This window comes from Carcharodon carcharias, chromosome X (genome assembly GCF_017639515.1).
Source record: "Carcharodon carcharias isolate sCarCar2 chromosome X, sCarCar2.pri, whole genome shotgun sequence".
Taxonomy (NCBI): domain Eukaryota; kingdom Metazoa; phylum Chordata; class Chondrichthyes; order Lamniformes; family Lamnidae; genus Carcharodon; species Carcharodon carcharias.
The window spans coordinates 28,113,000-28,133,140 of record NC_054507.1 but is presented as its reverse complement, the minus strand read 5'-3'; the positions used below and the strand labels follow the sequence as shown (position 1 = coordinate 28,133,140).

Here is a 20,141-nt window from a genome sequence, read left to right as displayed (position 1 = left end):
ATCCTAACGCCTCGATTGACCCTGTCTCCCCCACACTCTCAGGCAACGCATTCCAGATCCTAACGCCTCGATTGACCCTGTCTCCCCCACACTCTCAGGCAGTGCATTCCAGATGCTAACCACTCGCCTTGTGAGAAAGTTTCTTCTCGAGTCTCCATTGCTTCTTTTACCAATCTCCTTAAATCTGTGTCCCTCTCGTTCTCTATCCTCCCCCCAATGGGAACAGTCTCCCCCTGTCTGCTCTGTCCCAGACCCCTCCTTGTTTTGAACACCTCGATCAAATCTCCTCTCGACCTTCTCTTCTCCGAGTAGAACAGTCCCAGCGTCTCAAATCTGTCCACGTCACTGAAGTTCCTCATCCCTGGAACCGTTCCCGTCAATCTTTCCCACACTCTCTCCCTCTCGCTCTACAATGTGAACATGTCCTTCCTAAATTGTGGAGCCTGTAAGAGGCCATCGCCTCTTTTCACTCCAATCTTTTCCCTAACCCTTTCTCCTGACCTCTTCCCCTGCACCCCCCACCTGCTCCTTCCTCTCCCCATCCTAAACCCCTCTCGCCTCCTCCCTCCCGCCCCTCACCTCCCTCCCCCTCCCGCCCCTCACCTCCGTCCCCTTCCTCCTGCCCCGCGTCCTCCTGCCCCCACTCTCCGTCCCACCGCTCCTTGCCCTCCTCTTGCGCCGATGGGGTTTCGGAGCTGATGGTGTCCACAATTCGTACACAGGGTCTGTGTGTGCGGTGGGGTTAGGGGGTCTGTGCGGGGGTTGGGGTCTGTGCGGGGAGTGGGGGGTCTGTGCGGGGGTGAGGGGTCTGTGCGGGGGTGAGGGGTCTGTGCGGGGAGTGGGGTCTGTGCGGGGAGTGGGGTCTGCGCGGGGAGTGGGGTCTGTGTGGGGAGTGGGGTCTGTGCGGGGAGTGGGGTCTGTGCGGGGAGTGGGGGGTCCGTGCGGGGTTAGGGTGTCTGTGCGGGGAGTGGGGTCTGTGTGGGCGGCGGGGGTGAGGGGTCTGTGCGGGGGTGGGGGGTCTGTACGGGGGTGGGGGGTCTGTGCGGTGAGTGGGGTCTGTACAGGGGTGGGGGGTCTGTGTGGAGAGTGGGGTCTGTGAGGGGGTTGGGGTCTGTGCGGGGGTTGGGGTCTGTGCGGCGGTGAGGGGTCTGTGTGGGGGTAGGGGGTCTGTGCGGGGAGTGGGGTCTGTGCGGGGAGTGGGGTCTGTGCGGGGGTTGGGGGGTCTGTGCGGGGAGTGGGGTCTGTGTGGGGAGTGGGGTCTGTGTGGGGGTTGGGGTCTGTGCGGGCGGTGGGGGTGAGTGGTCTGTGCGGGGGTTGGGGGTCTGTGCGGGGGTTGGGGGTCTGTGCGGGGGTTGGAGTCTGTGTGGGGGTGAGGGGTCTGTGCGGGGGTGAGTGGTCTGTGCGGGGGTTGGGGTCTGTGCAGGGAGTGGGGTCTGTGTGGGGAGTGGGGTCTGTGTGGGGAGTGGGGTCTGTGCGGGGAGTGGGGTCTGTGCGGGGAGTGGGGTCTGTGCGGGGAGTGGGGTCTGTGTGGGGAGTGGGGTCTGTGCGGGGGTCGGGGGTCTGTACGGGGGTGGGGGCTCTGTGAGGGGGTTGGGGTCTGTGCGGGGGTTGGGGTCTGTGCGGCGGTGAGGGGTCTGTGTGGGGGTTGGGGGGTCTGTGCGGGGAGTGGGGTCTGTGTGGGGAGTGGGGTCTGTGTGGGGGTTGGGGTCTGTGCGGGGGTGGGGGTCTGTGCGGGGGTGGGGGTCTGTGCGGGCGGTGGGGGTGAGTGGTCTGTGCGGGGGTTGGGGGTCTGTGTGGGGGTGAGGGGTCTGTGTGGGGGTTGGGGTCTGTGCGGGCGGTGGGGGTGAGTGGTCTGTGCGGGGGTTGGGGGTCTGTGCGGGGGTAGGGGGTCTGTGTGGGGGTGAGGGGTCTGTGTGGGGGTTGGGGTCTGTGCGGGCAGTGGGGGTGAGTGGTCTGTGCGGGGGTTGGGGGTCTGTGCGGGGGTAGGGGGTCTGTGCGGGGGTTGGGGGTCTGTGCTGGGGTTGGGGTCTGTGCGAGGAGTGGGGGGTCGGTGGGGGGGATCTGAGGGGAGTGGGGTCTGTGTGGGCGGGGGGGTGGGGGGTGGGGTGTCTGTTCTGTGGTGGGGGCCGGGTTGCTGGAGCCGGTTGCCCTGGTAACGCTGCCGCTCTCCCCTCGGACAGGTCAGCAAGACCGGAGCGGAGGGGGCGGTGCTGGACGAAGCCAAGAACATCAACAAGTCTCTGTCGGCGCTGGGCAATGTCATATCGGCCCTGGCGGAGGGAACGGTGAGTCCAAGGGGGACCCTAAACCCCCACCTAACGAAGGGTGTCACCGCCTCCGCCGACAGTCACCACTTCCAATAGAAACAGGGAGCAGGGGTCGACCATTCGGCCCCTCGAGTCTGCTTCCCCCGTCCCCTAAGATCACGGCTGATCTCCAACCTGGACTCTGCTTTCCCCGCCCTCTCCCTCGACTCCCTCAGTGCCCGAAAATCTACACTCGCACTCTCAGTCCCGGATATACTCGTCAACGGGGCATCCATGGGGATTCACTAACCCTCGGAGTGAGATCGCCCCTCATTCTTCTAAACCCCAGGGAGTATCAGCCCGTTCTACTCGATCTCTTCCCCCCCGTGGGACAAACCCGCTCATCCCAGGAATCAGTCTCGTGAACCTCCACTGCGTCACCCTGTAAGGCAAGGACATCCTTCCTGAGGTAAGGAGACTGAAACTGCACACAGTGCTCCGGGTGTAGCCTCACCAAAACAGAGACAAGCCATTTAGCCCATCTGCCCCGTGCCGGTGTTTCTGCTCCACATGAACCTCCTCCCGAGCCCCCACCACCCCCCACAACTTCATCTTACCCCCATCACCATATCCTTCTATTCCTTTCCCCCTCATGAGTTTATCCAGTCTCCCCACCGCCTTCAATACATTGACACAATTTGCCTCGACCACTCCCTGTGGTAGAGAGTCCCACATTCTCATCATTCTCTGGAACACTGTCCAGGACAAAGCAGCCCCCGCTCGATGGGGCACCCCATCCACAAACATTCACTCCCTCCAACACCACCACCGACGCACAGGGGCAGCAGTGTGTGTACCATCTACAAGATGCACTGCAGCAACTCACCAAGGGCTCCTTCAACACTTTTATTTATTATTCATTCATGGGATGTGGGCGTCGCTGGGCTGGGCCCAGCATTTATTGCTCATCCCTAATTGCCCCTTGAGAAGGTGGGGGGGTGAGCCACCTTCTTGAGCCGCTGCAGTCCCCGTGTGGTGTAGGTACACCCATGGCGCTGTTAGGGAGGAAGTTCCAGGATTTTGTCCCTGTGTGGTGTAGGTACACCCACGGCGCTGTTAGGGAAGGAGTTCCAGGATTTTGTCCGTGTTGTGTAGGTACACCCACAGCGCTGTTAGGGAGGAAGTTCCAGGATTTTGTCCCTGTGTGGTGTAGGTACACCCACGGCACTGTTAGGGAGTGAGTTCCAGGATTTTGTCCGTGTGGTGTAGGTCCACCCACGGCACTGTTAGGGAGGGAGTTCCAGGATTTTGTCCGTGTGGTGTAGGTACACCCACGGCGCTGTTAGGGAGGGAGTTCCAGGATTTTGTCCCGTGTGGTGTAGGTACACCCACGACGCTGTTAGGGAGGGAGTTCCAGGATTTTGTCCCGTGTGGTGTAGGTACACCCACGGCGCTGTTAGGGAGGGAGTTCCAGGATTTTGTCCCCGTGTGGTGTAGGTACACCCACGGCGCTGTTAGGGAGGGAGTTCTAGGATTTTGTCCCGTGTGGTGTAGGTACACCCACGGCGCTGTTAGGGAGGGAGTTCCAGGATTTTGTCCGTGTGGTGTAGGTACACCCACGGCGCTGTTAGTGAGGGAGTTCCAGGATTTTGACCCGGCGACAGTGAAGGAATGGTCGATATATTCCCAAGTTGGGATGGTGAGTGGCTGGGAGGGGAACTTGCAGGTGGTGGTGTTCCCCATGTGTCTGCTGCCCTCGTCCTTATAGATGGTAGAGGTGGTGGGTTTGGGCGGCGCTGTCGAAGGAGCCTTGGCGAGTTGCTGCAGTGCATCTTGTAGATGGTACACACACTGCTGCCCCTGTGCGTCGGTGGTGGTGTTGGAGGGAGTGAATGTTTGTGGATGGGGTGTCCCATCGAGCGGGACTGCTTTGTCCTGGACGGTGTCGAGTTTCTTGAGTGTTGTGGGAGCCGCACTCATCCAGGCAAGTGGGTGGTGTCCCATCACACTCCTGACTTGTGCCTTGTAGATGGTGGACAGGCTTTTGGGGGGGGGGTGGTGGTCAGGAGGTGAGTGACTCTCCGCAGGATTCTCAGCCTCTGACCTGCTCTTGTAGCCACAGTGTTTATATGGCTGATCCAGTTCAGTTTCTGGTCAATGGTAACCCCCAGGATGTTGATAGTGGGGGATTCAGCGATGGTGATGCCATTGAACATCAAGGGGCGATGGTTAGAGTCTCTTGTTGGAGATGGACATTGCCTGGCACTTGTGTGGTGTCAATGCTATTTAAGGAATCCATATACCATCTGTCGCTTTTACAGAAAACGCATGTACCCTATCGGGATAGCAAGATGACACGGATTCTTCAAGACTCTCTGGGAGGCAACTGCAGAACCACCATCATCATCTGCTGCTCTCCATCAAATTTCAACGATGCAGAGACAAAGTCAACGCTAATGTTTGGCCAAAGGTGGGGAACAAACCGAGCGAACAGCGCCACGTTCACCCAAGGTGACCAACACGCCAGCCCTTGAAATGTTCACAGATCGATGGCACATGTCCCAACCCTCAGGCTTGGAGGCTTGTGAGTTTCAGTTCTGGAGACTGGAGCCCCATAATCCAAGCTGACATGGCCCAATGGCAGCGCTGACCCTCCGACAGCGCAGCACACCCTCAGCTCTGACCCTCCGACAGCGCGGCGCTCCCTCAGCGCTGACCCTCCGACAGTGCGGCTCTCCCTCAGCACTGACCCTCCGACAGTGCGGCTCTCCCTCAGCACTGACCCTCCCACAGCACGGCACTCCCTCAGTCCTGACCCTCCGACAGTGCGGCGCTCCCTCAGCGTTGACCCTCCGACAGTGCGGCTTTCCCTCAGTACTGACCCTCCGACAGTGAGGTGCTCCCTCAGCGCTGACCCTCTGACAGTGCGGCACTCCCTCAGCACTGACCCTCCGACAGTGCGGCTTTCCCTCAGTACTGACCCTCCGACAGTGAGGTGCTCCCTCAGCGCTGACCCTCCGACAGCACGGCGCTCCCTCAGCGCTGACCCTCTGACAGTGCGGCACTCCCTCAGCACTGACCCTCCTACAGTGCGGCGCTCCCTCAGCACTGACCCTCTGACAACGTGGCGCTCCCTTAGCACTGACCCTCCCACAGTGCGGCTCTCCCTCAGCACTGACCCTCCGACAGTGCGGCGCTCCCTCGGCGCTGACCCTCCGACAGCGCGGCGCTCCCTCGGCGCTGACCCTCTGACAGCGCGGCGCTCCCTCGGCGCTGACCCTCCAACAGCGCGGCGCTCCCTCGGCGCTGACCCTCTGACAGTGCGGCGCTCCCTCGGCGCTGACCCTCCGACAGCATCATCCTGGATTAGTAACTCTGGTTACAGGAGTGGGGCCCGAGCCTCCCCAACCAGAGTCGACCATTGAGCCAAGACCAGAGCCCGTGACCAGACAGGGTTCGGAGTGAGGCAGCTGGGGTGGCGGCTCGGGACCCTGACCCTAATCTGTCGCCCTCGCTCCCTCCCCAGGGCCAAGACAATCAGGAACACAGCCTCCGTCAACCTGGAACTGACAGCGGAGGAGTGGAAGAAGAAATACGAGAAGGAGAAAGAGAAGAACAAGACTCATAAGGAGACCATTCGTCGCCTGGAGACCGAGCTCAACAGGTGGCGGAACGGTGGGTACCACTGCCCCCACGCATACCCCCGCCCCCTCCACCCCCCACACACCCGCTCCCCCACTCCGCACACCCGTCCCTCAACTCCGCCATATCGAGGCTCCGGGCAGCGGGGGTGATCGCTGACCCACAGCGGCTCCCAGACCTCAAGGCTTTCAAATCCCTCCGTGTACTTCCCCCCTCCCAACACCCTCCCTGGCATCTCTTTTCGGGCAGACTCGAGGAAAACCTGCAGTCAGTCAATTTCAGGATGTAGAGCGACAGCCGTTCACTCTCTGCTTTGGGACTGGGGTCTGGAGCTTTGGGAGCTGCTGTCTTCTTTACTCAAGCGGTTGGTCCTTCCTGTTTTCTCCCCAAAGCCCAAACCCAAACCAATTTTATAAACACCCATTTCCCAGGCACGTTTTTTTCTTCCCTCAAAGCCATAAACCACCGTGTGACCCTTTATGTAAACAGTCCGCCCGGGGTCAAGAGGTTCCCAGCTCCTTTTAAAACTGCTCGATTACCTTTTCCCGTAAAATGCTGTTTTTTCCCGGAACAGCAGCCACCAGAGTCCCTGCGTTAACCCCTTAAGGAACAGAGCCTTTTAAACAAAACGCAAATCCTTCCATAATATTCTTAGTCCTTGCAGATGACCCATTTTCTGTGGTTAAAGTGTGTATGACAAGATTAACAACCATTGCAATGGTGACTATGCATTGGGAGAATTTTAAAGGTTTGCAAAGTGTGTGGAAGGTGCTATGTAAATGCAACATCAACTTGCATAAAATTATAAAATTCGGCCCCTCGGTCCTGCTCCCCACCATTCAATAAGATCACGGCTGATCTGATTGTGGCCTTAACTCCACTTTCCTGCCTGTCCCTCCTCCCCATAACCCTCGACTCCCTCGTCGATCAGAAACCTGTCTAACTCAGCCTCGGATATATTCACTGACCTGGCCTCCGCTGCTCTCTGGGTGTGAGGGGGGGAGAGAATTCCACAGACTGACCACCCTCTGAGGGAAGAAATTCCTCCTCGTCTCCGTCTTCAATGGGAGACCCCTTATTCTGAAACTGTGCCCCCCTCCCCCCTCGTTCTAGATTCCTCCCACAAGGTGGGGGGGGGAGGGGAAACACTCTCTCAGCATCCACCCTGTCAAGCCTCCCCACCTCCTCTCAGACTAATTGTGACTCGTACACCAGGACGCCCAGATCCCTCTGTACCCCCGCTCCATTTCCACCCACCAGCGATGACGAGCAGGCGTGATTAAGGTGTCTTTTGTTCCCCTCCCCCCCACCACCACCGCCACCACCACCCCAACCCCGTGCAGGGGAGAACGTGCCGGAAAGCGAGCAGCTGCCCGAGAAGGAGGAGCCGTGTGAGGTGACCCCGGTGGCCGACAACTCGTCCATAGTCATTCACATCTCGGAAGAGGAGAGGCAGAAGTACGAGGAAGAAATCCGGAAGCTCTACAAATACCTGGACGACAAGGTATGGGGCAGAGACCCAGGCGTCCGAATGAGCCCCGGGCAACCCCCAATTCCTGCAAACCCCCTCCCTCGCTCCAGTATCTTCCCTGAAGGCCCCGCTCCTCCCCCTCTGGGCTCGTCCGCTGCAGGAGCCCTCGTCTGAACCCGTCTGCTGTCTGGACTCCGGCATTCTGACGCTCCCTCGCTGACCGACCGTCCCCTTCCCTCTGTAAACTACAGCCCGAACAAAACCCTGCTGTAAATACCAAACGCCCGCCGCTCCCCCACCCCCCACCAAGCACACTGAGTTCCCTTGGCCAATCGCCCCCCACCCACCCAACCGACCCCGCTGTGCTCCCTCGCTTACGCCGGCTCCACGCCCAGATTCGCCTCGGTCTTAAATCTCTTGTCCTCCTGTTCAAATCATACCATAGGTTCCTCGTTCGCCTCCCTATCTCTGTAACCCCCTCCAGCCCCTAAAACCCTCCATATCTCTGTAAACTCCTCCAGCACCTACACCCCTCGCTATCTCTGTAACCCCCTCCAGCCCCTACAACCCGACCTATCTCTGCAACCTCCTCCAGTCCCTACACCCCTCCCTATCTCTGTAACCTCCTCCTGCCCCTACAAATCTCCCTATCTCTGTAACCTCCTCCAGCCTCTACAACCCTCCTTATCTCTGTAACCTCCTCCAGCCCCTACAACCCTCCTTATCTCTGTACCCTCCTCCAGCCACTACAGCCCTCCCTATCTCTGTAACCTCCTCCAGCAACCTACACCCCTCCCTATCTGTGTAACCTCCTCCAGCGCCTACACCCCTCAATATCTCTGCAACCTACTCCAGCGCCTACACCTCTCCCTATCTCTGTAACCTCCTCCAGCACCTACAACCCTCCCTATCTCTGTAACCTCATCCAGCCCCCTACACCCCTGCTAACACTGTAACCTCCTCCAGCCCCTAACACCCTCCCTATCTCTGTAACCTCCCCCAGCTCCTACAACCGTCCCTATCTCCGTAACCTCCTCCAGCCCCTACAACCCTGCCTATCACTGTAACCTCCTCCAGCCGCTACAACCCTCCCTATCTCTGTAACCTCCTCCAGCCCCTACAACCCTCCCTATTCTGTACCCTCCTGCAGCCCCTACACTTCTCCCCATCTCTGTAATCTCCTCCAGACCCTACAACAATCCCAATCTCTGTAACCTCCCCCAGAACCAACAACCCTTCCCATTTCCGTAACCTCCTCCAGACCCTACAACCCTCCCTATCTCTGTAACCTCACCTAGAAACTACAACCCTCCCTATCTCTGTAACCTCCTCCAGCCCCTACAACCCTCCCTACCTCTGTAACCCCCTCCAGCCCCTACAACACTCCCTATCTCTGTAACCTCCTCCAGTCCCGTACACCCCTCCTTATCTCTGTAACCTCCTCCAGCGCATACACCCCTCCCTACCTCTGTAACCCCCTCCAGCCCCTACAACACTCCCTATCTCTGTAACCTCCTCCAGTCCCGTACACCCCTCCCTATCTCTGTAACCTCCCCCAGTACCTACAACCCGCCCTATCTCTGTAACCTCCTCCAGTCCCTACAACCCTCCCTAGCTCTGTAACTTCTTCCAGCCCCTACACCCCTCCCTATCTCTGTAACCTCCTCCAGCCCCTACAGCCCTCCCCATCTCTGTAATCTCCTCCAGACCCTACAACCATCCCTATCTCTGTAACCTCCTCCAGCCCCTACAACCCTCCCTATCTCTGTAATGTCCTCCAGCCTCCACAACCCTCCCTATCTCTATAACCTCCTCCAGCCCCTACAACCCTCCCTATCTCAGTAACCTCCTCCAGCCCCTACACCACTCCCTATCTCTGTAACCTCATCCAGTCCCTTACAACCCACCCTACCTCAGTAACCTCCTCCAGCCTCTACAACCCTCCTAATTTCTGTAACATACTCCAGCCCCTACAACCCTCCTTATCTCTGTACCCTCCTCCAGCCCCTACACCCCTCCTTATCTCTGTAACCTCCTCCAGCCCCCTACACCCTTCCTTATCTCTGTAACCTCCTCCAGCGCCTACACCCCTCCCTATCTCTGTAAACTACTCCTGCGCCTACACCCCTCCCTATCTCTGTAACCTCCTCCAGCACCTACAACCCTCCCTATCTCTGTAACCTCCTCCAGCCCCCTACACCCCTCCCTTTCTCTGTAAACTCCTCCAGCCCCTACAACAGTCCACATCTCCGTAACCTCCTCCAGACCCTAAAACCCTCCCTATCTCTGTAACCTCGCCCAAAACCTACAACCCGCCCTATCTCTGTACCCTCCTCTAGCCCCTAAACCCCTTCCTATCTCTGTAACCTCCTCTAGCCCCTACAACCCTCCCTATCTCTGTAACCTCCTCCAGCCCCTACACCCCTCCCCATCTCCGTGACCTCCTCCAGAGCCTACAACCCTCCCTATCTCAGTAGTCTCCCCCAGTACCTACAACCCGCCCTATCTCTATAACCTCAACCAGCCCCTACAACCCTCCCTATTTCTGTAATGTCCTCCAGCCCCTACAACCCTCCCTATCTCTGTAACCTCATCCAGTCCCTTACAACCCACCCTACCTCAGTAACCTCCTCCAGCCTCTACAACCCTCCTTATCTCTGTAACATACTCCAGCCCCTACAACCCTCCTTATCTCTGTACCCTCCTCCAGCCCCTACACCCCTCCTTATCTCTGTAACCTCCTCCAGCCCCCTACACCCCTCCCTTTCTCTGTAAACTCCTCCAGCCCCTACAACACTCCACATCTCCGTAACCTCCTCCAGACCCTAAAACCCTCCCTATCTCTGTAACCTCACCCAAAACCTACAACCCGCCCTATCTCTGTAACCTCCTCCAGTCCCGACAACCCTCCCTTGCTCTGTAACCTCCTCCAGCCCCTAAACCCCTCTCTATCTCTGTATCCTCCTCCAGCCCCTACACCCCTCCCAATCTCTGTAATCTACTCCAGACCCTACAACCATCCCTATCTCTGTAACCTCCCCCAGAAACTACAACCCTCCCCATCGCCGTAAACTCCTCCAGACCCTACAACCCTCCCTATCTCTGTAACCTCCTCCAGCCCCTACAACCCTCCCTATCTCTGCAACCTCCTCCAGTCCCTACAACCCTCCCTATCTCTGTACCCTCCTCCAGCCCCTACACCCCTTCCTATCTCTGTAACCCCCTCCAGCCCCTACAACATCCCTATCTCTGTAACCTCCTCCAGCCCCTACACCCCTCCCTATCTCTGTAACCTCCTCCAGCCCCTACACCCCTCCCTATCTCTGCCAGCTCCTCCAGCCCGTACACCCCTCCCTATCTCTGTAACCTCATCCAGCCCCTACACCCCTCCCTATATCTGTAACCTCCTCCAGCCCCCTACACCCCTCCCTATCTCTGTAACCTCCTGCAGCCCCCTACAACCTTCCCTATCTCTGTAACCTTCTCTGGCCCCTACACCCCTCCCTATCTCTGTAAAGTCCTCCAGCCCCCTACACCCCTCCCTATCTCTGTAACCTCCTCCAGCCCCTACAACCCTCCCTATCACTGTAACCTCCTCCAGCCCCTACACCCCTCCCTATCTCTGTAATCTCCTTCAGTCCCTACACCCCTCCCAATCTCTGTAACCTCCCCCAGTCCCTTACACCCCTCCCTATCTCTGTACTGTCCTCCAGCCCCTACACCCCTCCCTAACTCTGTCACCTTCTCCAGCCCCTACACCACTCCCTATCTCTGTAACCCCCTCCAGCCCCTTCCAAACTCTCTATCTCTGTAACCTCCTCCAGTCCCTACAACCCTCCCTATCTCTATAACCTCCGCCAACCCCTACACCCCTCCCTATCTCTATAACCTCCCCCAGCCCATACAACATTCCATATTTCTGTAATGTCCTCCAGCCCCTACAACCCTCCCTATCTCTATAACCTCTTCCAGCCCCTACAACCCTCCCTATCTCTGTAACCTCCTCCAGCCACTACACCCCTCCCTATCTCTGTAACCTCATCCAGTCCCCTACAACCCTCCCTACCTCAGTAACCTCCTCCAGCCTCTACAAACCTCCTTATCTCTGTAATCTACTCCAGCCCCTACAAGCCTCCTTATCTCTGCACCCTCCTCCAGCCCCTACAACCCTCCCTATCTCTGTAACCTCCTCCAGCCCCCTACACCCCTCCCTATTTCTGTAACCTCCTCCAGCGCCTACACCCCACCGTATCTCTGTAACCTACTCCAGCGCCTACACCCCTCCCTATCTCTGTAACGTCCTCCAGCACCTACAACCCTCCCTATCTCTGTAACCTCCTCCAGCCCACTACACAACTCCCTATCTCTGTGACCTCCTCCAGCCCCTACAACGCTCCCTATCTTTGTAATCTCCCCGAGGCCCTACAACCGTCCCTATCTCTGTGAACTCCTCTAGCCCCTACAACCCTCCCTATCACTGTAACCTCCTGCAGCCCCTACAACCCTCCCTATCTTTGTAACCTCCTCCAGCCCCTACAACCCTCCCTATCTCTGTACCCTCCAGCTCCTACACACCTCCCCATCTCTGTAATCTCCTTCAGACCCTACAACAATCCCTATCTCTGTAACCTCCCCCAGAACCTACAACCCTCCCCATCTCTGTAACCTCCTCCAGAACCTACAACGCTCCCTATCTCTGTAACCTCCCCAGAACCTACAACCCTCCCCATCCTGTAACCTCCTCCAGCCCCAACACCCCTCCCTATCTCTGTAACCTCCTCCAGCCCCTACAACCCTCCCTATCTCTGTAAACTCCTCCTGCCCCTACAAGCCTCCCTATCTCTGTAACCCCATACAGTCCCTACAACCATCCCTATCTCTGTACCCTCCTCCAGTCCCCTACACCCCTCCCTATCTCTGTAACCTCCTGCAGCCCCCTACAACCCTTCCTATCTCTGTAACCTCCTCCGGCCACCTACACCCCTCCCTATCTCTGTCAACTCCTCCAGCCCCTACAACCCTTCCTATCTCTGTAACCTCCTCCAACCCCCTAAATCCCTCCCTATCTCTGTAACTCCCTCCAGCCCCTACAAATTCCCTATCTCTGGAACCTCCTCCAGCCCCTACACCACTCCCTATCTCTGTAACCTCCTCCAGCCCCTACACCCCTCCCTTTCTCTGTCACCTCCTCCAGCCCCTACACCCCTCCCTATATCTGTAACCTCCTGTAGCCCCCTACACCCCTCCCTATCTCTGTAACCTCCTGAAGCCCCCTACAACCCTCCCTATCTCTGCCACCTCCTCCAACCCCCTATACCCTTGCCTATCTCTGTCACCTCCTCCAGCCCCTACACCCTCCCTATTTCTACAACCTCCTCCAGCCCCCTACATCCCTCCCTATCTCTGTCACCTCCTCCAGCCCCCTACACCCCTCCCTATCTCTGTAACCCCCGCCAGCCCCTACAACACTCCTTATCTCTGTAACCTCCTCCAGCCCCTACAACACTCCTTATCTCTGTACCCTCCTCCAGCCCCTACACCCCTCCTTATCTCTGTAACCTCCTCCAGCACCCTCCACCCCTCCCTATCTGTGTAACCTCCTCCAGCGCCTACACCCCTCCCTATCTCTGAAACCTCATCCAGCCGCCTACACCCCTCCCTAACACTATAACCTCCTCCAGCCCCAACACCCTCCCTATCTCTGTAACCTTCCCCAGCCCCTACAACCGTCCCTATCTCCGTAACCTCCTCCAACCCTATAACCCTGCCTATCACTGTAACCTCCTCCAGCCCCTACAACCCTCCCTATTCTGTACCCTCCTGCAGCCCCTACACCTCTCCCTAGCTCTGTAATCTCCTCCAGACCCTACAACCATCCCTATCTCTGTAACCTCCTCCAGTCCCTACAACCCACCCTATCTCTGTAACCTCCTCCAGCCCCTACAACTCTCCCTATCTCTGTAACCTCCTAACGCCCCTACACCCCACCCCATCTCTGTAATCTCCTCCAGACCCTACAACCATCCCTATCTCTGTAACCTCCCCCAGAACCAACAACCCTTCCCATCTCCGTAACCTCCTCCAAACCCTACAACCCTCCCTATTTCTGTAATGTCCTCCAGTCCCTACAACCCTCCCTATCTCTATAACCTCCCCCAGCCCCTACAACCCTCCTTATTTCTGTAAAGTCCTCCAGCCCCTACAACCCTCCCTATCTCTATAACCTCCTCCAGCCCCTACAACCCTCCCTATCTCATTAACCTCCTCCAGCCCCTACACCACTCCCTATATCTGTAACCTCATCCAGTCCCTTACAACCCAGCCTACATCAGTAACCTCCTCCAGCCTCTACAACCCTCCTTATCTCTGTAACATACTCCAGCCCCTACAACCCTCCTTATCTCTGTACCCTCCTCCAGCCCCTACACCCCTCCCTATCTCTGTAACTTCCACCAGCCCCCTACACCCCTCCTTATCTCTGTAACCTCCTCCAGCGCCTACACCCCTCCCTATCTCTGTAACCTACTCCAGCGCCTACACCCCTCCCTATCTCTGTAACCTCCTCCAGACCCTACAACCCTCCCTATCTCTGTAACCTCGCCCAGAACCTACAACCCGCCCTATCTCAGTAACCTCCTCCAGGCCCTACAACCCTCCCTAGCTCTGTAACCTCCTCCAGCCCCTACACCCCTCTCTACCTCTGTAACCTCCTCCCGGGCCTACACCCCTCCCCATCTCTGTAATCTACTCCAGACCCTACAACCATCCCTATCTCTGTAACCTCCCGCAGAACCTACAACCCTCCCCATCTCCCTTAGCTCCTCCAGACCCTACAACCCTCCGTTTCTCTGTAACCTCCCCCAGAACCAACAACACTCCCTATCTCTGTAACCTCCTCCAGCCACTACAACCCTCCCTATCTCTGTAACCTCCTCCAGTCCCTACAACCCTCCCTAGCTCTGTAACCTCCCCCAGCCCCTACATCCCTCCCTATCTCTGTAACATCCTCCAGCCCCTACACCCCTTCCTATCTCTGTAAGCCCCTCCAGCCCCTACACCGTCCTTATCTCTGTAACCTCCCCCAGCCCCTACAACCCTCCCTATCTCTGTAACCTCCTCCAGCACCTACACCCCTCCCTATGTCTGTCACCTCCTCCAGCCCGTACACCCCTCCCTATCTCTGTAACCTCCTCCAGCACTTACACCCCTCCCTATATCTGTAACCTCCTCCAGCCCCCTAAACCCCACCCTATCTCTGTAAACTTCTCTGGACCCTACACCCCTCCCTATCTCTGTAACCTTCTCTGGCCGCTACACCCCTCCCTATCTCTGTAAAGTCCTCCAGCCCCATACACCCCTCCCTATCTCTGTAACCTCCTCCAGCCCCTACAACCCTCCCTATCACTGTAACCTCCTCCAGCCCCTACACCCCTCCCTATCTCTGTAATCTCCTTCAGTCACTACACCCCTCCCAATCTCTGTAACCTCCTCCAGTCCCTTACACCTCACCCTATCTCTGTAACCTTCTCCAGCCCCTACACCACTCCCTATCTCTGGAACCTCCTCCAGCCCCTACAATCCACCCTATTTCTATAAACTCCTCCAGCCCGTACAACCCTCCCTATCTCTGTAACGTCCCCCAGCCCCTACACCCCTCCCTATCTCTGTAAAATCCCCAGAACCTACAACCCTCCCTATCTCTGTAACCTCCTCCAGCCCCTACAACCCTCCCTATCTCTGGAACCTCCTCCAGCCCCTACAATCCACCCTATTTCTATAAACTCCTCCAGCCCGTACAACCCTCCCTATCTCTGTAACGTCCCCCAGCCCCTACACCCCTCCCTATCTCTGTAACCTCCTCCAGCCCCTACAACCCTCCCTATCTCTGTAACCTCCTCCTGCCCCTACAAGCCTCCCTATCTCTGTAACCCCCTCCAGTCCCTACAACCATCCCTATCTCTGTACCCTCCTACAGTCCACTACACACCTCCCTCTCTCTGTAACCTCCTGCAGCCCCCTACAACCTTTCCTATCTCTGTAACCTCCTCCGGCCCCCTACACCCCTCCCTATCTCTGTCAACTCCTCCAGCCCCTACAACCCTTCTTATCTCTGTAACCTCCTCCAGCGCCCTAAACCCCTCCCTATCTCTGTAACTCCCTCCAGCCCCTACAACCTCCCTATCTCTGGAACCTCCTCCAGCCCCTACACCACTCCCTATCTCTGTAACCTCCTCCAGCCCCTACACCCCTCCCTATCTCTGTCACCTCCTCCAGCCCCTACACCCCTCCCTATATCTGTAACCTCCTGTAGCCCCCTACACCCCTCCCTATCTCTGTAAACTCCTGAAGCCCCCTACAACCCTCCCTATCTCTGCCACATCCTCCAGCCCCCTATACCCCTCCCTATCTCTGTCACCTCCTCCAGCCCCTACACCCTCCCTATTTCTGCAACCTCCTCCAGCCCCCTACATCCCTCCCTAGCTCAGTCACCTCCTCCAGCCCCCTACCACTTCCTATCTCTGTAACCCCCTCCAGCCCCTACAAACCTCCCTATTTCTGTAACCTCCTCCAGTCCCTACAACCCTCCATATCTCTATAAGCTCCTCCAGCCCCTACAACCCTCCCTATCTCTGTAACCTCCTCCAGCCCGTACACCGCTCCCTATCTCTGTAACCTCCTCCTGCCCCTACAACCCTCCTTACCTCTGTAACCTCCTCCAGCCCCTAAACCCCTCCCTATCTCTGTAACCTCCTCCAGCCTCTACAACCCTCATTATCTCTGTAACCTCCTCCAGCCCCTACAACCCTCCTTATCTCTGTACACTCCTCCAGCCCCTACACCCCATCCTATCTCTGTAACCTCCTCCAGCACCCTAAACCCCTCCCTATCTGTGTAACCTCCTCCAGCGCCTACACCCCTCCCTATCTCTGTAACCTCATCCAGCCCCCTACACCCCTCCCTAACACTGTAACCTCCTCCAGCCCCTAACACCCTCCCTATCTCTGTAAACTTCCCCAGCCCCTACAACCGTCCCTAACTCAGTAACCTCCTACAGCCCCTATAACCCTGCCTATCACTGTAACCTCCTCCAGCCCCTACAACCCTCCCTATTCTGTACCCTCCTGCAGCCCCTACACCCATCCCTATCTCTGTAATCTCCTCCAGATCCTACAACCATCCCTATCTCTGTAACCTCCTCCAGCCCCTACAACTCTCCCTATCTCTGTAACCTCCTCCATTCCCTACAACCCACCCTATCTCTGTAACCTCCTCCAGACCCTACAACCCTCCCTATCTCTGTAACCTCCTCCAGACCCTACAACCCTCCCTATCTCTGTAACCTCCCCCAGAATCTACACCCCTATCTCTGTAACCTCCTCCAGCCTCTACAACCCTCCCTATCTCTGTAACCTCATCCAGCCCCCTACACCCCTCCCTAACACTGTAACCTCCTCCAGCCCCTAAAACCCTCCCTATCTCTGTAACCTCCCCCAGCCCCTATAACCGTCCCTATCTCCGTAACCTCCTCCAGCCCCTTCAACCCTGCCTATCACTGTAACCTCCTCCAGCCTCTACAATCCTCCCTATCTCTGTAACCTCCTCCAGTCCCATACACCTATCCCTATCTCCGTAACCTCCTCCAGACCCTACAAACCTCCCTATCTCTGTAACCTCGCCCAGAACCTACAACCCGCCCTATCTCTGTAACCTCCTCCAGTCCCTACAACCCTCCCTAGCTCTGTAACCTCCTCCAGCCCCTAAACCCCTCCCTATCTCTGTAACCTCCTCCAGCCCCTACAACCCTCCCTATCTTTGTAACCTCCTCCAGCCCCTACACCCCTCCCTATCTCTGTAACCTCCTCCAGCCCCTACAACCCTCCCTATCTCTGTAACCTCCTCCAGCCCCTACACCCCTATCTCTAAAACATCCTCCAGCCCTTACAACCCTCCCTATTTCTGTAACCTCCTCCAGCCCCTACAACGCTCCCTATCTCTGTAACCTCCTCCAGCCCCTACACACCTCCCTATCTCTGTAACCTCCTCCAGCCCCTACAACCCTCCCTATCTCTGTAACCTCCTTCAGCCCCTACACTCCTCCCTATCTCTGTAGCCTCCTCCAGCACCTAGACCCCTCCGTATCTCTGTAACCTCCTCCAGCCACTACACCCATCCCTATCTCTGTAACCTCCTCCAGTCCCTACGACGTTCCCTATCTCTGTAACCTCCTCCAGCCCCTACAACCCTTCCTATCTCTGTAACCTCATCCAGTCCCAACAACCCTCCCTATCTCTGTAATCTCCTCCAGCACCTACATCCCTCCCTATCTCTGTAACCCCCTCCAGCCCATACAACTCTCCCTATTTCGGTAACCTCCTCCAGTCCCTACAACCCTCCATATCTCTATAAGGTCCTCCAGCCCCTACAACCCTCCCTATCTCTGTAACCTCCTCCAGCCCCTACGCCCCTCCCTATCTCTGTAACCTCATCCAGTCCCCTACAACCCTCCCTATCTCTGTAACCTCCTCCAGCCCCTACACCGCTCCCTATCTCTGTAACCTCCTCCAGCCCCTACAACCCTCCTTATTTCTGTAACCTCCTCCAGCCCCTACACCCCTCCCTATCTCTGTAACCTCCTCCAGCCTCTACAAGCATCCTTATCTCTGTAACATCCTCCAGCCTCTACAACCCTCCTTATCTCTGTACCCTCTTCCAGCCCCTACACCCCTCCGATATCTGTAACCTCCTCCAGCACCCTACACCCCTCCCTATCTGTGTAACCTCGTCCAGCGCCTACACCCCTCTCTATCTCTGTAAGCTACTCCAGCGCCTACACCCCTCCCTATCTCTGTAACCTCCTCCAGCACCTACAACCCTCCCTATCACTGTAACCTCCTCCAGCCTCTACAACCCTCCCTATCTCTGTAACCTCCTCCAGCCCCTACAACCCTCCCTATTCTGTACCCTCCTGCAGCCCCTACAACACTCCCTATCTCTGTAACCTCCTCCAGCCCCCTACACCCCTCCTTATCTCTGTAACCTCCTCCAGCCCCTACAAACCTCCCTATCTCTGTAACCGCTTCCTTTCCCTACAACCCACCCTATCTCTGTAACCTCCTCCAGACCCTACAACCATCCCCATCTCTGTAACGTCGCCCAGAACCAACAACCCTTCCCATCTCCGTAACCTCCTCCAGACCCTACAAACCTCCCTATCCCTGTAACCTCCCCCAGAAGCTACAACCCTCCCTATCTCTGTAACCTCCTCCAGCCCCAACAACCCTCCCTATCTCTGTAACCCCCTCCTGCCCCTACAACACTCCCTATCTCTGTAACCTCGTCCAGTCCCGACAATCCTCCCTATCTCTATAACCTCCCTCAACCCCTACAACCCTCCCTATCTCTGTAACCTCCTCCAGCCCCTACAACCCTCCCTATCTCTGTAACCTCATCCAGTCCCTACACCACTCCCTATCTCAGTAACCTCATCCAGTCCCTTACCACCCACCCTACCTCAGTAACCTCCTCCAGCCTCTACAACCCTCCTTATCTCTGTAACCTACTCCAGCCCCTACAACCCTCCTTACCTCTGTACCCTCCTCCAGCACCTACACCCCTCCCTATCTCTGTAACCTGCTACAGCCCCTACAGCCCGCCCCATTTCTGTAATCTCCTCCAGACCCTACAACCATCCCTATCTCTGTAACCTACCCCAGAACCTACAACCCTCCCCATCTCCGTAAACTCCTCCAGACCCTATAACCCTCCCTATCTCTGTAACCTCCCCCAGAACCTACAACCCTCCCCATCTCTGTAACCTCCTTCAGCCCCTACAACACGCCCTATCTCTGTAACCTCCCCCAGAAACTACAACCCTCCCTATCTCATTAACCTGCTACAGCCCCTACAACCCTCACTATCTCTGTAACCCCCCCCAGCCGCTACAACACTCCCTATCTCTGTAACCTCGTCCGGTCCCTACAACCCTCCCTATCTCTATAACCTCCACCAGGCCCTACAACCCTCCCTATTTCTGTAATGTCCTCCAGCCCCTACAACCCTCCCTATCTCTATAATATCCTCCATCCCCTACAACCCTCCCTATCTCAGTAACCTCCTCCAGCCCCTGCACCACTCCCTATCTCTGTAACCTCATCCAGTCCCTTACAACCCACCTTACCTCAGTAAGCTCCTCCAGCCTCTACAACCCTCCTTATCCCTGTAACATACTCCAGCCCCTACAACCTCCTTATCTCTGTACCCTCCTCCAGCCTCCTACACGCCTCCTCATCTCTGCAAACTCCTCCAGCGCCTACACCCCTCCCTATTTCTGTAACCTACTCCAGCGCCTATACCCCTCCATATCTCTGTAACTTCCTCCAGCACCTACAACCCTCACTATCTCTGTAACCTCCTCCAGCCCCATACACCCCTCCCTATCTCCGTAACCTCCTCCAGACCCTACAAACCTCCCTATCTCTGTAACCTCGCCCAGAACCTACAACCCGCCCTATCTCTGTAACCTCCTCCAGTCCCTACAACCCTCCCTAGCTCTGTAACCTCCTCCAGCCCCTACACCCCTCACTATCTCTGTAACCTCCTCCAGCCCCATACAACCCTCCCTATCTCCGTAACCTCCTCCATACCCTACAATCATCCCTATCTCTGTAACCTCGCCCAGAACAAACAACCCGCCCTATCTCTGTAACCTCCTCCAGTACCTACAACCCTCCCTAGCTCTGTAACCTCCTCCAGCCCCTACACCCCTCCCTATCTCTGTAACC

The 20,141-nt window shown here is 57.0% G+C and overlaps 1 protein-coding gene across 1 annotated transcript in view; it reads left to right on the top strand.

The window, feature by feature from the left end:
* kif5ab (kinesin family member 5A, b) overlaps nucleotides 1-20,141 on the top strand; it is a 239,515-nt gene that overhangs the window by 141,712 nt on the left and 77,662 nt on the right. The window contains exons 9-12 of the mRNA XM_041180288.1: nucleotides 2,181-2,285; nucleotides 4,568-4,716; nucleotides 5,773-5,921; nucleotides 7,232-7,392. Of these exons, the coding sequence (XP_041036222.1) occupies nucleotides 2,181-2,285; nucleotides 4,568-4,716; nucleotides 5,773-5,921; nucleotides 7,232-7,392 (564 nt within the window). The remainder of the gene's footprint in view (nucleotides 1-2,180; nucleotides 2,286-4,567; nucleotides 4,717-5,772; nucleotides 5,922-7,231; nucleotides 7,393-20,141) is intronic.